The 16036-nt window shown below is 30.2% G+C and overlaps 1 protein-coding gene across 5 annotated transcripts in view; it reads left to right on the top strand.

Moving 5' to 3' along the window:
- The window catches only part of LOC113550088 (small conductance calcium-activated potassium channel protein), a 245212-nt gene that overhangs the window by 139389 nt on the left and 89787 nt on the right, over nt 1-16036 (top strand). Inside the window, exon 1 of one of the 5 annotated variants that reach the window (XM_026951719.1) lies at nt 9304-10484. The exons of the other annotated variants lie outside the window; for them this stretch is intronic. Coding sequence (XP_026807520.1) covers nt 10455-10484 — 30 coding nt within the window. The 5' untranslated portion in view covers nt 9304-10454. Of the gene's footprint in view, nt 1-9303; nt 10485-16036 lie in introns of those variants that run through there. 5 annotated transcript variants of the gene reach the window in all.

The raw sequence follows: 16036 nt of genomic DNA, 5'->3' as shown, positions 1-16036 counted from the left end.
TCCCGTTCTTTGTGAGTTAGTAATTTATTTGTGAATGTAGTTCAAAAACGACCGCTAGAGTTTCTTATGGAACAGCCTAGTACAAAAAGACGTAAACCGTATTTCAAGCTTAGCATCCAAATTTTCTTTTAATACGATTTTGCCAATCGAATTAAAATAAATCCCTTTTGCATATAACACTATTACACTAACATTAAATTCAAATGGTTCTTGTGATCATGTACATTTGATATATAGTATCAATACTTGATTGTATATTCTTTGACGGTTTTGTACCTCCTTGTATTTATATTTCATGCTATTAAAAATGTTATTAGTATTTCTCATTGAACGCTGTTTGCATAACACACATATACAGAAATATAATGTATCGTATTCACTAACTACACGAGAAGTAGTGAGACATTTATTAGTTTAGCAGAACGCAGGCACAGTATTTACTTGTCATTTCTTATATAGTGTGTTATTATAAAATTAATGAGAAAGTCAGACATCTGGGAAATGAATTATTTTCGGTTATAACTTATAATATTAAACTTGATCACGATTTCTCGCTTTTACTCGTATTTTGAAATAATATGGTTTATTCGATAAGTTCATGAACTTCCGTTATATCTAGATTAGGATTTGATTTTTGATTTTTTTAATTATATTCAATTTAATTTATAGTTAGAAAAATCGTATTTACTAAATATAATTAAAAATTCTTTAACAAATATATGTAACAATAACTAGTAATGCATAATATTATCAACTTCAGTTATATTATCATAAAATATTCCAATTTTTATTTTTTTAAATTATTCATTCCATACATTTCTGATTAATATAATTTATTAAAAATGATTTATTTATATTATTTTTTTTTTTATTGTAGATTCAAAGTTTTGCGGAAAGTTTAAAAATAATATGTATTAAGTTAAAATTTACTTTAAAATTACATATTTTTAGATTAAAAAGTTTAATTGTTAATAAATTTTACAAAAAACTTGTGTCGAAAATGTTTATAAGCATATTGTATATTTTTATGTAAGTAATACATTTGTCCAATTCCCTTAATTTAATTAATGCAGAATCGGTCAATTTTTCAGTCCTACAGATATGATGGGTATAACTTTAGTATCATTTGCCTACTATTCTTTTAAAAATATAATTTTTTAAAACAACTAATGTTAAAAATTGACGCAATAATAATATTATAATAAAATGGTATTAAAAGTATTACAGCCTATGGGTGGCCTTCGTCGATATTAATTGTATTCTGCATTAGATCAGCACCTAAAATAACTATAAAGTATTATTTACATTTTCATCGATATCCATCATTTTTTTACAATCGTAGAAACAAAATTATAGAGCAGGGGTGGCCAACATGAATATGTACGCGAGTCACATATATTATTGCAATTATATCAAGAGCCAAATTATCTAATCTGTACTTTTTTATCATAAAATTAATGAAGATAGCTAATATCCAATAAACATATAAAATTACGAAATATGAAATTATAAAATAATAATAATAATAATAAAAATGTATGCAAAAAAAATAAAAATTTTGGTTTTTGTAAATAAGACCGCGAGCGCATACGTCGATGAAGAGAGCCGCAATTTGGCCATCCCTGCTATAGAGTATAATCTTAATTTTGTTTCTACGATTGTAAAAATATGACGGATATCGATGAAAATGTAAATATTTTATAGTAATTTTAGGTGCTGATCTAATGCAGAATACAAATAATATCGACAAAGGCCACCCATGGGCTGTAATAATTTTAATACCATTTTATTATAATCGCAGAAACAAAATTAAGATTATACAACATCGACGCGTGTTTGCATAAAATAATGAATTTGTTTTAATTCGACGAAATACCCAAACACTTTATAATATTATAATATTAAAACATAGTATTACAAATATATATGTAATATATTTTTACAGAACAACAGCACAATGCGTTAATGTAGATTTGTTAGACCAAACGTCTCATGTCGGATGAGACTAAGGCGCATCATGTTTGTTCAATAACGCTAGTTTACGGACAAACGTTATCTGGAAAGCTGACGGTTTCGGAGGAACGGTTTCAAAAAGTACCTACCGAAACCGTAATTGGACGGCGGAGCCAAAAAAATAATAAAAACAAACACACACACACACAATATATATATATGTAGTATGTACACTGTACATTGCAAAGCGTTCGTTTTCCACACAGCACGACTAAATCGACCGTTCTGCAATTACGCCCGGTTTTTTCGCGTTTAATTAAAACCTACGCACATGAGCGTCGCTGCGGTATCTAACGCATATACTAACCGAAACGTGGACCTGGTCCAAATCGTTCACTTACATCAACCGCTCTTGTTGTTTCCGGTGACCACGTTTATTGCTTAAAAAAAAAAAAAAAAAAAACAAAATACGATATCGATATTTATCGATTATTTTTATATTGATCGTTTCGCAGAAACGAAGATTCAACTTATTTGAAGCATATGGAAAGTCCAAACTCCGAAAGTAATCTTTGCGGCAATCCACACTATTCAAAAGCTATGCCCTTTGCAAAAAATATCCATACATTATTATTTAATATGTATATATATATATAATAATGATAATGAAAACCTTACATAGGTACACCACCAGATAGGATCTTTGGTAACCTCTAAAGCTTGGAAGAAAACACGGAATCTCAGATGAAACAACTAATTATTATACGTAACTTTTGGAAACCTCGAGACTTATAGTTTCTAACTTTTGATGCACACACAACGTTTACACTCAAAATATTCTAGTCGATAATAATGTTGTGAACATAATTTGTTTATGAAAACAATTCAAACAATCATTTTATGAGATCATTTCTTGGTTCTTGGACATTTCGATATCATAACTAACCTTTGTATTGTAATTTGTTTACATATTTTGCCGAAAAAAAAAATAAATAACACGATATAAATACATTTACCTAGAGCTATTAAATTATAATATAATATATTTTACTTAATCTGATGCAATTATTTCAAATTATTAAAACAATAATGTTAAGCTTCAGCATTCAATTATATAACTGCAATAGACCAAATTTTATCTTTAGATACTGGCTAATTTAAAGTATAAGTTTGATGATTTTTATTCACAGTCAACAATAACTAAATCCATACAATTTATCAAAAAACTTCAACTTGTAATATTTTTATTGAAAAAAAGCAATATGTAATATGTTTGCTACATTGATGAACTTTGTGTGTTATACAAGAAATTCAAAAATAAACATTAAAAATCAATAAAAATATTTGTTGTTTATATTAAACTGAATTTTGTCAAATTTATTTTTATACTTTTAGCCAAAAGTATATTAAAAGAAAAATCACTAAAGAAAATGCTAATTGGAACTTCCATAGCTAAAGATATTTAATTAATATTTGAATTTATCTTTTTAATTAAATTTATGATTTTTAGTTAAAAAAATTAATTTAAATGTAAATAATTTCATAACAATAATAATTATTTTTAATTAAAAACTGTTTAGGTTATTCTCCATCTAAAAATTCTTACCAACCCTTAAAAAGTAACACTCCAATGTAATTTTTCTATTTGAAAAATCCTTATTTAATGTTGAATAAATCTAAATAAATAAAAACTGTCAATTCTATATACAAAATAAGTGTTCTATAATAACATAAAGTTTATTTTATACCTTAAACTAAGTGGTAAACCGTAAAGTAAGAATGATTTCAATTATTTTGACATAAAGGCGTCATTTAATTGATTGTATTTTAAACATTTTAGATTGAAAAAATACATTGTTTTATTTGTGCTATTTTAAATATTGTTTGCTTATTCTATTTTTTTTTACAATTAACTTTTATATTATTTTTTGTATTTTGAAATAATACATATTTTAACATTTAGTTTAATTGTAAAAGAATTTTAAAATAACAAATCTATTATATTGTAATACGAATATTTTTTAAAATAATTAAAATATACTAAAATTCGATGTGTTATCTATTCGATCATTTAGGGTAATATAAAAAGTTAGATTCATTTAGAGAAAAAATTGAGTCACTAGACAGTAAATTAAAAAAAATAAAATAAATTATACGTAAACCGTGGAAAAATAGGTGTACGAAAAAGATTAGATTGGAATTAGGTTTGTCACAAATTGGATGGCAGTATTTATAAACAAAACACTACTTTTTCAATATAAAAAAATATATAAAATAAAATACTTTAAATAGATTTATTCTTGTTTTAAACTATATGTAAATCACATAGTTTTTTTTATTATAAATTAAGATCAGCCAAATTAATCTAATTAATTTGTAATATAAATTTGTTATGGCTAGATATTGTTTAAATATAATATGTTTGTTTTGATATACGAACCATTATATTTTATTGGTTTTCAATTCAATATATTGTATTTGTACAATAAATTATATTAAATTCTTAATTTATTAAGCTAGGAAATATTATTTTTAAACTATTTTTAAAAGTTGGTGGAATTGTTCTATAACATCTACGTGTTCTAAAAACAAAAATGTTAATAATCATCAACAACATAGCATTGCTTTATCAATTATCAGATATCACTTGTTCAAATACAAAATGCTCGTGTTTTATAAATATGTTTTTCTTTTCTTCATAAATACAATATAAATAAATCTATGTGAACAATAAATTGAGGATAATCTTAACATGAAGTCAAGTGTTAGTGAAAACAAAATATACCTTTCCTATGTCTACCAAACTTACAGACAACGCTGAAATAAAGGTATTGATGGTATAATACGATATTATAAATAAATAGTGATGTTTAATTTATCATAAAATGTAACATGGATACATACTATATTAAATATTTTTACAATGCTATAGCATAAATGGAATATTAAAATAAATATACTATGTCACTTGAAAGTCACACTTCAAAGCGTCTATTTAATGTATTATGTATTATGTATTTATTTAAAAATATATATTGCACGTATTTAGGGTTACGGTAGCCACTCATATTGTATTCATTCGCTGACCTACTCTGGAATTGCATTTTAGTTGAAGGTCGTTATTTTTATGAATTGCTTATTTATTATTTTAGACGAATGTTTTCTAAAACTATTTAGTTGACACAATTATTTTTCAACATAATAATACACTCTGAATCTGAAAACTCGAATAACAATTTAAATAAACAAAAACTAACTTTTTTCTGTTAATTAGCTTTTGTCTTGAGACATAATTTATAAAAACTTTATATAGAAAATAAAATGGTTATTAAAATATTAAAAAGCTAAAAAATTATTTTTTTTAAACACAAGTTCATATAAGTTTATAATTAAATTAATGTATTAGTTAGTTATAGAGTTTTACCAATAAATTGAGAATTTGAGATACACTTTTTCTATACTCAATTTTTTTAAATTTATTGTATTAATAAGTTATTCCGATACAAGATTCACCGTTTAAACCTTTTAACTCATAGAATTCGTATACCTGAAAATGTTGATGATTAAAATAAAAATAACATATAATAAATATAAAAAGATTGTATTATTTAACTAAAATATTTAACAACTTACACATCAAAATGGTTTGAAGAAATTTGTATAACTAACCCAAAAGTGATAATCAAAAATTAAAATAAATGCATTTCCATAATTTCAATAACTTACAAATTTTTTAAATATTAAAATAAAGAAGTTAAATAAATTATTACTTTAAAATATTTATTTTTGAATAAAAATAAAATAATTACCTTTAATTAGTCACGTTACGAAAATAAATATCATCGTTGATTTACTATTTTTGCAATTAATATAGAAAATAAGTAGGTAAGTAAGTATTATGACCAGCTTAAACTTTAATAATTTTGATTACATAATTACTATATTAGTAATAACTTTATAGCTCCATTATTTCTTATTGTTTCGTAATTATTTTATTCGTACTAAAGTATATTAGATTATAATGTAGTATTATCTTGTAAGACACAAAACATATAAATTCATTATTTATTATAATATTTAAAAATATGTTTTTAAATTAATTAAAACTATTGACAGTAAAGGTATATTTAGTAATATGGAAATTATGTATCAACTACATAAAATAATATTTGTTATTTATTTCTTTACTTTCCTATCATTTTAATAATTAATATTCACTGAAATATAACAACTACACATTTTATGATTCATTAATATTAATTTGAAATAAAGTATAGGTACATTGGTTACTTTAGTCATAAGACAAATTAAAGCAATGCTCTAAATTCAAGAATGTAATTCAGTATTTGATGTTATCAACATGTTCGGAATTGTAACGATTTTAAGTTTAATAAACATTTGTATTTAAACCTCGGTTTATATTATAAAAAAAATTAGCCGCATTTCTTAAGGTATTATAGTTTTACTCAAAAAATTAATAAGTTAGTTTACGTGCACTTTAAACTATATGTCAAATATTTTCTGAGTTATGGCTGTAAAAGCATTTGAAAAAAGTTCAAAAGAACTAATAACAGCATAAAAAAATACATATATGTATTTTATGACTTTCATTTTATTTTTAGGATCAAACATAAAATATTTACTGATTTAGATAAAATTTTCTAGCTAAGTACAAAATTGTTATTCTCTAACCGAATCATAAAGTTATTTGGTTTTAAATGTATGTTTTATAATACGTTATCTCAAGTCAAGAATTTATTTTAAATTTAGCTTGCTTTTAATAAAACTATTACGTATATTCATTATACTATACAAAATATTTTCTATGCAATTATAATTAACTACTTTTATGGTTATATTAGTTTAATATGGTTAATTTATGGTTTAGTATTATACATTAAAAATTTTCTTTTTATTTTAATTATGTTATTATATTTAATGCTAATTGTACTAATAGGTTTTATTAGTTTTTAATCAAATTTAAGGGGAGAGAATGCAAAATATAAAGTCTTTTTGAGCCAGATTTATTGTCATAATAATCATGTAGACCAGTGTTTCCCAACTAGTGTTCCGTCAGCCGGTGCCAAGGGTTCCGTGAGAAATTAGGAAAAATATAAATTAATTAATAATATTTTTGATTTGAATTATGATTCTAACATAGAATAACTCCAAAAATTATATGGGAGATCCATAAAAAAAAAGCTCCTGCAAAGGTTCTGTGAGTAAAAAAAAGACGGGAAGCACTGATGTAGACTTATAAACTTATTTTCTGTAACTCTAGTTGAGTGACATGGGGTATCACAGTTTTTTTCAATTTTGGTACTTATAAATATATATACAGCTCAATTTTTATATCGAAATTTCTGTTTGACGGTATTTTATTACATTATATCATTAACTTTTTATAGGCTTATATTTATATACTCAATATAAACTGGGTGCTCGAACTGTAACCAATAATGTCGTTAAAAACACTCAATTTTATTGACATTTGACAAATTACAAATAATTACACATTGATAGAAAACAAAAAAGATAAAATGCAAAGACTATTTTTTACAAAATCTATTTAAGGGATAAATTAAAATATAGTAGTCACTGATATCGTCTACAAGATAAGAATATTTTAATATAGTTAATATGTAATTATTTTTACGAAAAAATTAAAAAGACGTATCTGTTTAGTTTTTACGGTTAATAGCGTCAATGTATTACTTGGCAATACTGTCAATCCGAGGTTTCATAATTATTTAAAAATTAATTTCTTCTCAAACCAAAACAGTTATTATTGTATTAAATAATATATTATCCATAAGCATTTATTATAGGTATTTGTGTGGTTTTATTGTTTTCGTTTTTAAAATAAACATGTAGTTATTACCGATACATTGATATTATTTATTTATCAGTGATGAATAATACACTATAATTGGGTAATGATAATGAGACTCACTATTTAGTTTATTCGTAAATTATATTTCCGGTGTCTATATTTATTAATTCTACATGCAATGCCTGTGCAAAAGCAGCATTCGCCATGTTACAATCTGTAAAATTGAAATCATAAATGTTTAACGAACTCGTTGTATTCACGACGTTAATGAATGCACACGGAGATAACGTGGGTTAAGTCGATGGAAATCTGATTATTGGATCTAAAATCTAATATTCTTTATGTCGTATGGTACACTGAAATCGAGTTTTATCTTACGAGAGAACGGTGATAAATATTTTTTTTTTTTTTTGGGTATAATCTGTAATATCACCGTGCACGACAATAATAATAACGCGACTATTATAATAATATCGTAATGGAGGTACACGCTTATCACGACCACATCATAACGTTACGACGGTAAAAACGTATTGCGAACGAGGGAATACGAAACGCAAATAATGACATCTATAAACGTCGTGGGCACGGCGAGAAGAGAAAACAATTGAAGTATCAAAATCAGAAATAAAAAAAAAAAAAAAAAAAAAAATTCTTGCGCCAAATCGGCCGACAGAACGGTGACCATAAATTTCAATCGCAAACCAATTGTATACCACTGCGAGATGGCGGTGGTGCAGTGCGCGGGGTATAAATTTTTCAACTCGCACGGCCCCGACGCTAATCTGTCATGTTGTCACAAACATAATTCTCGCGACCACACCGTGTGTTTCGGCGCAAGAAATCGAGAGCGTGCGCGTTACCGCGCGGATAGAAGCGAGCGAACGAGCAATTGTGAGCGGGGAATCCGCAGGCTTACCGCCGCCGCCGCCGCCGCCGCCGCCGCCGCGGGTGTAGGAGAATACGAAGAAGAAAAAGAAGACGAAGACGGCGGCGGCGGCGGTAGTGTGACGGCGGTGCAGACGGCAGTGAGGCGATCGCGGCGTGTGGACCGGCGGATGGCGCGCGCTCTCGATGACTCTCTCTTTCTCGCGGTATCTCTCTTTTTCTCACCTCCCCCACACCGTGCCCCCTATCACCTCCGGGCCACCCACGCCCTCACGCCCGCCGCCTCTCCTCAGACCGCCGCCGAACCGCCGTTCCGAATCTCCTTCGCGCGCAATCATTTCCTCTCTCTCTCTCTCTACGCAAGCTTCACCGCCGCCGCCGCCGCAGCCGCGCGCGCGCGTCCGTTTTCGGCTGGCGTTTCGCGCGCGCCGCGCGAAAAACGGCGGCGGCGGCACACCGCGCGCGTATATATTCTTTTCTCCGACCGGCCGGCACGCGCGCGCCGACGGCGGCGGCGGCCGAAAACGACGGTCGCTCGGACGCATGTGTTGTACTGAGCGCGCGGGACGGGTGGCGGTGGCAGGTGTGGCGTATGTGTACGCGCGGTGTCGTAGTTGGGGTCGAAACGTAGGACGCGTCGGCGGCCTGCAGTCAGGGTACAGCGTCCCCCGCGTACACGCACTTACAAAACACGCACGCCGATTTCGGTCTGACACGGACGCGCGTGACATTTGGACGTCGGTCGTTTTTTGATTTTTAACCAGAGAATATACCGAAAGCACTCGTCATCGTCGTCGTTTATTTTTTCGTCGAGAAAAAAAAAAATTTGTTCGTTCCGCAACGATCGTGATAATATCATATTAATTTGTTGTTTCGCGGTCCCGCCGTCGCGCGCCCGTTAAAAAACATTGTAATCACCGTAAACATAACACGCCGCTGTACACGGTATAATATAACAATATTATCATAACACACGAAATTCCGTTGGCCGCCGTGCCACCGGCTTCGCGGCTACCGCTCTACCGCCAACGGACCGGGAGATCGGCGCTACGCTCGAAAACACAAATTCATAACACCGGCTTCGGATTGTGGACGACGAGTCGACGATGTGGTGGCCGGGGCGCCGGGGCGCCGGTATCGCGTCGTCGAAGGCCGTTTTCGCGGTAGCCCTCGCCGGACGGTGGTCGTCTTCGGTGAACTCGCGGTCTTCATCGTTATCGTCGTCATCGCCGCCGTCGTCGTCGTCGTCGTCGTCGCTGTTGTTGTCATTGTTGTTGTCGCGTGCGGCTCCGCGCCCGTCGTCATCGTCGCTGTCCTCGCACCGGTCGCCGTCACCGTCGTCGCGGTCGTCGTGGTCGTCGTCTGTTGCGGCGCCCGCCGCGTCGTTGGTCCGCGTGCCGTCCGTGCCACAGTTGATACAGTCGTCGCCGCTGTATCCTCCGACGTCGCACTGCCGCCGGTGCGTGGCGTGAACGCGTCTCCGAGACATGACGGCGCGTCAGCACCGTCACGCCGCTGCCGTCGCGATCACCACCACGACCACCACCACTGCGTCGTTGTCGTCACCGTCATCGTCGAAAGCCGTTACCGCCGTTGACTCCTCCGACACGACACACGCCTACTCCTGTTCCTCGAATTCCTCCACCTCCTCGTCATCGTCGTCCTTCCCGTCCATCAACCCGACGCGTTCCGCGTCATTGTGCTCCTCCGCGACAACAACAGCCACCGTCGCCGCAGCCTCCTCGTATTGGTCCCCGTCAACATGTCTTGACACCGGTCCATGCTTCTGTGTTATATCAAAAGTACAGAGGTAAAAAATAACCCGTATAATACGAACGTAATATTATAATAATTATTCATAGCATTATAATGTAATGTGTTCTACACAATAATTAAATGTATAGATAATATGTAATTTACCGATATCGTAGTACTCTGCGGGGCAGTGATTTTAATTAAACACGACATTTATTATGACTGAAATTATGTGATGTTCGACGTCCAATAGTTTTTAAACGATCAGCCCACGCGTTCGACCGATATTTTCGGTTTTAAACACTCTTCCAACCAATTATTACTGTTTGTTTGGAAAAACGAAAATAATTATTTTCCAAATGATTTATAAACACTATTTTGTTTTCTGGCTCACTCGTCCATAATCCCGCAGTAAACACTACGTCTGTGTAAACTTTAGATGAAATATAAAAAAAAACTCGTGGGCGTTGTTAATTATATACGTTCGTACTTACTTACACATGTCGTATGTTTTAATTCTTGTATAACTAGTACTACAGTGGTGCAAGTACTGTACAATGTAATCGATACATTTCAAAGTCGTAAAACCAAACGCTGTAAAAAAAATATAATATAATATATTATGCGAGAACATTAAAGTATTAAATAAATTATAGCGTAAAAGTGACCAAAACCGTCGTAATAATATCACCATACATAATATTAGTTATTATGAAAAACACAAGACCTGGATATTTCTGATATGCCATAGTAGTCCAGTTATAGGTAGTATAAATTATTTATTGCACATTAACTTATACAAAATATGAACTACAACAAATAAACGAGTTAATCAGTTCAGTGCTTTTATCATCATTAGTTACAAATAATTTATTGCTTTATTATTACGTCCAAGCTTTTACACCGATAATCATAATCCATATTATAATAATATAATGTCATTAACATAGTATAATAAAAACGTTGTAGGTATTCGGGATTTGACTTTTATCGCAAACAGTTTTTTTTTTTTTTTTTTTTTTTTTTTTTTTAATAAAACAAAAATTGGCTAGTGATGTATATCATCAAGAATTTTTAATGGACTGAAATATTTTCGTTACCCAAAAATATTAACTATATGGATCATTAGGTTTTTAGCTATATTAAGCTACAAGTAAACATTCCAAACGTAATCTCCCATAGAATAATTAACTAATTTTTTATAGTAGGTATGTACCTATACGTCATTTTTAGGGGTATAGCTACTTTGAAATCGCTCTTACCATTATTTTACTATTTTGGATCGATCCCAAGTATTGTAATAATATGTGGATAGATATATTTCAATAGAATTATATTCAAGTATACTATTACTTCACAATATAAAATATTTCTCAGCAATAAATCGTTTTTATGTTTACTATATTTACAAATGGTAAAATGTATTAATTTATGTTCACATTTATACTATGGGAATACTATACATTTTATTTATTCGATACATTAGCGATGATCAGACGACAATAATATTATCATATACTACCACGAAAATATACTGTTTTGTGTTTATCTGATTAATTATAAAAAAAATGCATGCCAATGGGTTGATAGTTGTAATAAAATTTAAAATTTTATCATTCGTTTTAAGAAAAAATCGTTTATGAGCATTATCGCATCGTTTATCAAAAAAAGTGTTATAAATCAGTAATGTACAATTTTGTTCAACTAAATTATTTATAAAATCATACTTGAATTCAATAAATATTTATGTCATACGGTTTAATAATGATCAGTGTTTACTTATCAAGTTTCAGGTATAGTAACTATTGTAATTTATAATATCCTCAAGGTACTTAGTTCAAGTTATTGTGTAGATACTCCATTCAAGTACAAGGGAAATTTCTACAATTCCGAAAGGTCATCATGACATCGTTACTTCATACTCGATTGATATTTGATACGTTATTTCTATATTCCAGCTCGACATAGTTATTAGTTAATATATAATCATCGTGTTTTTCATTTTGAATTATTTAAACATCTCTTTTTAATATAATTTAAATAGACCTAAATATTTTGTTTTTTATTATTAATTGAATTTGAATTACTCCCTTTAGTTTTATTTTGAAGCCAATAAACAGGCAATTAATATAAATTATATAAATATATATAGTTCAAGAATTAAACATTTTTAGTTATAACATAGGCATAAAACAATTTAATATTTTAATGACAACTAACGAATAAATATACATCTTAATGTCAATTCTGATAAATTTGATCAAGGGATCTACATTTGTATTACCTTTATTTTTGTACATAGAAGTATGATATAATATACATTTTATAAACGTATTTGTAGTAATAGATAATCGTGAAAATCTTTATAGTGACACTAAATAGTGTAAGTATTATTATTTACAAGTTACATGACATATTATAAGCAGTAAATAAAATATGAATAATGATTAGAATACTTGGGTTATCTTGGTTATTACGTACTTTCTCAATGTCGATAAACAAAATAAAAGTAAGACTTAAATAATAGTGTATGGTACATTTAAAAAAAAAAATTCAACTTCATTTTTTTAGAAAATATAGTGAGACATTTATAAAAATGTAAATAATTGCAATTAGTAACGCATAACTAGATTAAAAATATTATTAATATTATATTTTAAAAAGTTTGTAATAGGGAGCCCTTTTTGAGTAACTCAGGAGTTTCAAAAAAAAATAACTGAAAACATTGAAGAAATAAAATATGATCGCTTATTTTTAAAACTATATTATATCAGTTTTATTAATTTTTGGTTAACCAGAGCTATTCATAAAATCTAAGTTTTTTTAATGCATTTTAACCGATTATTATTTGATTGTTATTGAGTATGTTTGTCAATTAAATCCTGTTAACTGTTAAGACACAATGATGAGTGTATACTATATGCTATTTTAATAATAAATTGATGATTAAAATAATATTACATTTGATTTATACTAATAATTGAGTAAGTTGAATAGTTACTTGGTCGTATCAATTTTTACATAAAAAAAAAAAAAAATGTTTTAAAATAGACAGTTATTTGACAAATCATTGTTAATTTGTAACAATATAAACTATCTTCGCAATACTAATATAAATTATGCACAGAAACTACATTAAATCATGTTTAAGATTTTTTTATTTTATTACCCACTAACTTTATCTGAATAAAATAATTTACCTACTTGCAACTAGTACTAAAATTAGTTTTTAAATAATTGTTGAAAATATAATTGATGAATTTCTGTAGCATCATTTTTTTCATTAACGTATTATTAAAATGAGAATAGGAAAATGTGTACCATATTTGATCCCTTAGTTGACATGGATATTGTTTTAATATTTATTAAATATATATATATATATACATACATACTATATCATTTTAAAATACTACTAAAACAAAAATACCAACAAAAGTTTTTATAAATGATGAACATTATTGCTAATTCTCTTATTGAGTGATGTGACATATCCTTTTGACAAAAAATTATACATATATATTATATATTTATGCATATGAATATAAATGCCCATTTATAATACATTGTAGTAATGGTAAAAAGGACATGACATGTCACTTTTCACCCACGGTCACGTGGTGAAATATATTATTGAATATGCTTAGGATTCAACGAGACAGATGATATTTTACGCACCCTTAGTTTGACATTTTACAAAACGCCGAATATTTTTTTTTAAAAATGTTTAGATTAAATAACGAAAAAAATCCGAAAATTTGATAGTGATATTCATTGAAAGCGATTTTCATTCAAAATAGAAACAAAAAAGTCTACGCATAAATTTTAAAAGGTGGTATAATATTTCTTATAAGTACGTTCGGCTATGTACGGTGTAGAAAAAAAACATGCAATCGATCCGTACAATTATTCTACTTTAACGCTTCACTGTAATACTGTCGATTTCTATAATTATTCACTACTTATTGAACCACTTTATACAAGGAATGAGGATAATATAGCGGCTGAATATTCAGTGATTTCCCCCACGGCAACACGAATGACGGCGGTATACTGCAATGATCTACCTCATTAAGTCCAGCACACGGTAACCCCGTAACCCCACTGTATTAATTGCTGTTTAAACACACACACACACACATATATATATATATAGCATACGCGTGCCATAGAGAACATATCGTTATTATCTCTTCATCTCTATGGTATCCTTTTTTCGGGCCAAGTTCATCATAAATTACGGAATCCTAAGCGCACTCACCTCCGCCCCGTCGTTCGAGCACATAATAATATAAGTGCCTTATATCCCTTTATATACCCACCGCCGCCGTTCCATCCTTGGACCACCAAACGTTGCAACGTTTCCCCGGTCAAAAGTCCGAAATCTTCGTATAGGTACTATATAACCCATTCCCCGGACTCTACTGCAGTGTGCGTCCACCCGCGTCTGGAGCGAAATGCGTAGGGTGTATTGTATCTGGAGAATTTGATAATATAGTCGATGATTTATACTGTTGATTAAATCATCAAATAAGTACCCAGATACACCCTATAAGCAAGCTTTACGACTTGATCTCGGATCACTGTTATTGTTTTAATGGCGAGTAAACGATAATATTATAATATACTCGACAAAGCGACGTGCTAAGACTACTGATATACTAGATATATAATATACACGTAATAGTAATTAAAACTCGTCCGCGAATGGATATAAAAAATTCAGCTTTTCGATATGGCATGACATTACGTAAGTACATAATATATTATACTGCACTTAGGCCGATACCACCGTAATCTCGAATACGATATCAGCGCTAACCCTGCGTTATACATATTATGAATTAAATAATGGACATGTTCGTCGTGTGCGGGTGTGTGTATGTGTGTGTGCGCGCGCGCGTAAAAATATTAAAACAATTGTAATGGAGAGAAGGGTTAAGGACGACCATTGTGAGCGTTGATCGAAATCAAACGGTAATGATAGCAGGAAAGTTTTATTCCCCTAACTGAGAGCTGACTCGAATCCGATGTACTTTATATTATACTTTGTAAAAGAAATTGTGTTCAAGAAGTCGAGAGAAATACCGGATATCAGAGCGAAACTTTTCACCTTCTAACTTATTATTTAGTTCAATATCTCAAGTTTTCTAGCATAGTAACCATTGCTTAAATTTACGGTTATACATTCATATACACGCGAATCATCGTTACTGTTATTTAGCTCATTGCAATACCTGCAATAAATCCACTGAAGCCACAACTTTACCACAATACCACAACAGTAAATTCCTATGACAATTCAAATTGCGCTCGGATAGAGAATGATCATATTATATATTCCTACAGCAGTACGGCATTACTGATGTCTATTATAAATCAGGCATTCAAGTGGTTTTTCTATCAAATGTATTTGTAAAGTTTTATATTTATTTTACAAAATATGCTTGCTAATACTTTTAATTTATTTTTTTAATCGAAATATATAATTATCGAAAACTTATAAATGGTGTTTATCGGTCTGTGCTATTACATATTTGAAATTGTAATGATTATATTAATGTAATTCATAGGATTATAGCTAATTAAAATTAATTAATCTACACG

Source organism: Rhopalosiphum maidis, chromosome 4, assembly GCF_003676215.2.
Source record: "Rhopalosiphum maidis isolate BTI-1 chromosome 4, ASM367621v3, whole genome shotgun sequence".
In the NCBI taxonomy this organism is placed as follows: domain Eukaryota; kingdom Metazoa; phylum Arthropoda; class Insecta; order Hemiptera; family Aphididae; genus Rhopalosiphum; species Rhopalosiphum maidis.
The sequence above is the reverse complement of the archived record's forward strand: the minus strand, read 5'-3'. Positions and strand labels throughout refer to the sequence as shown.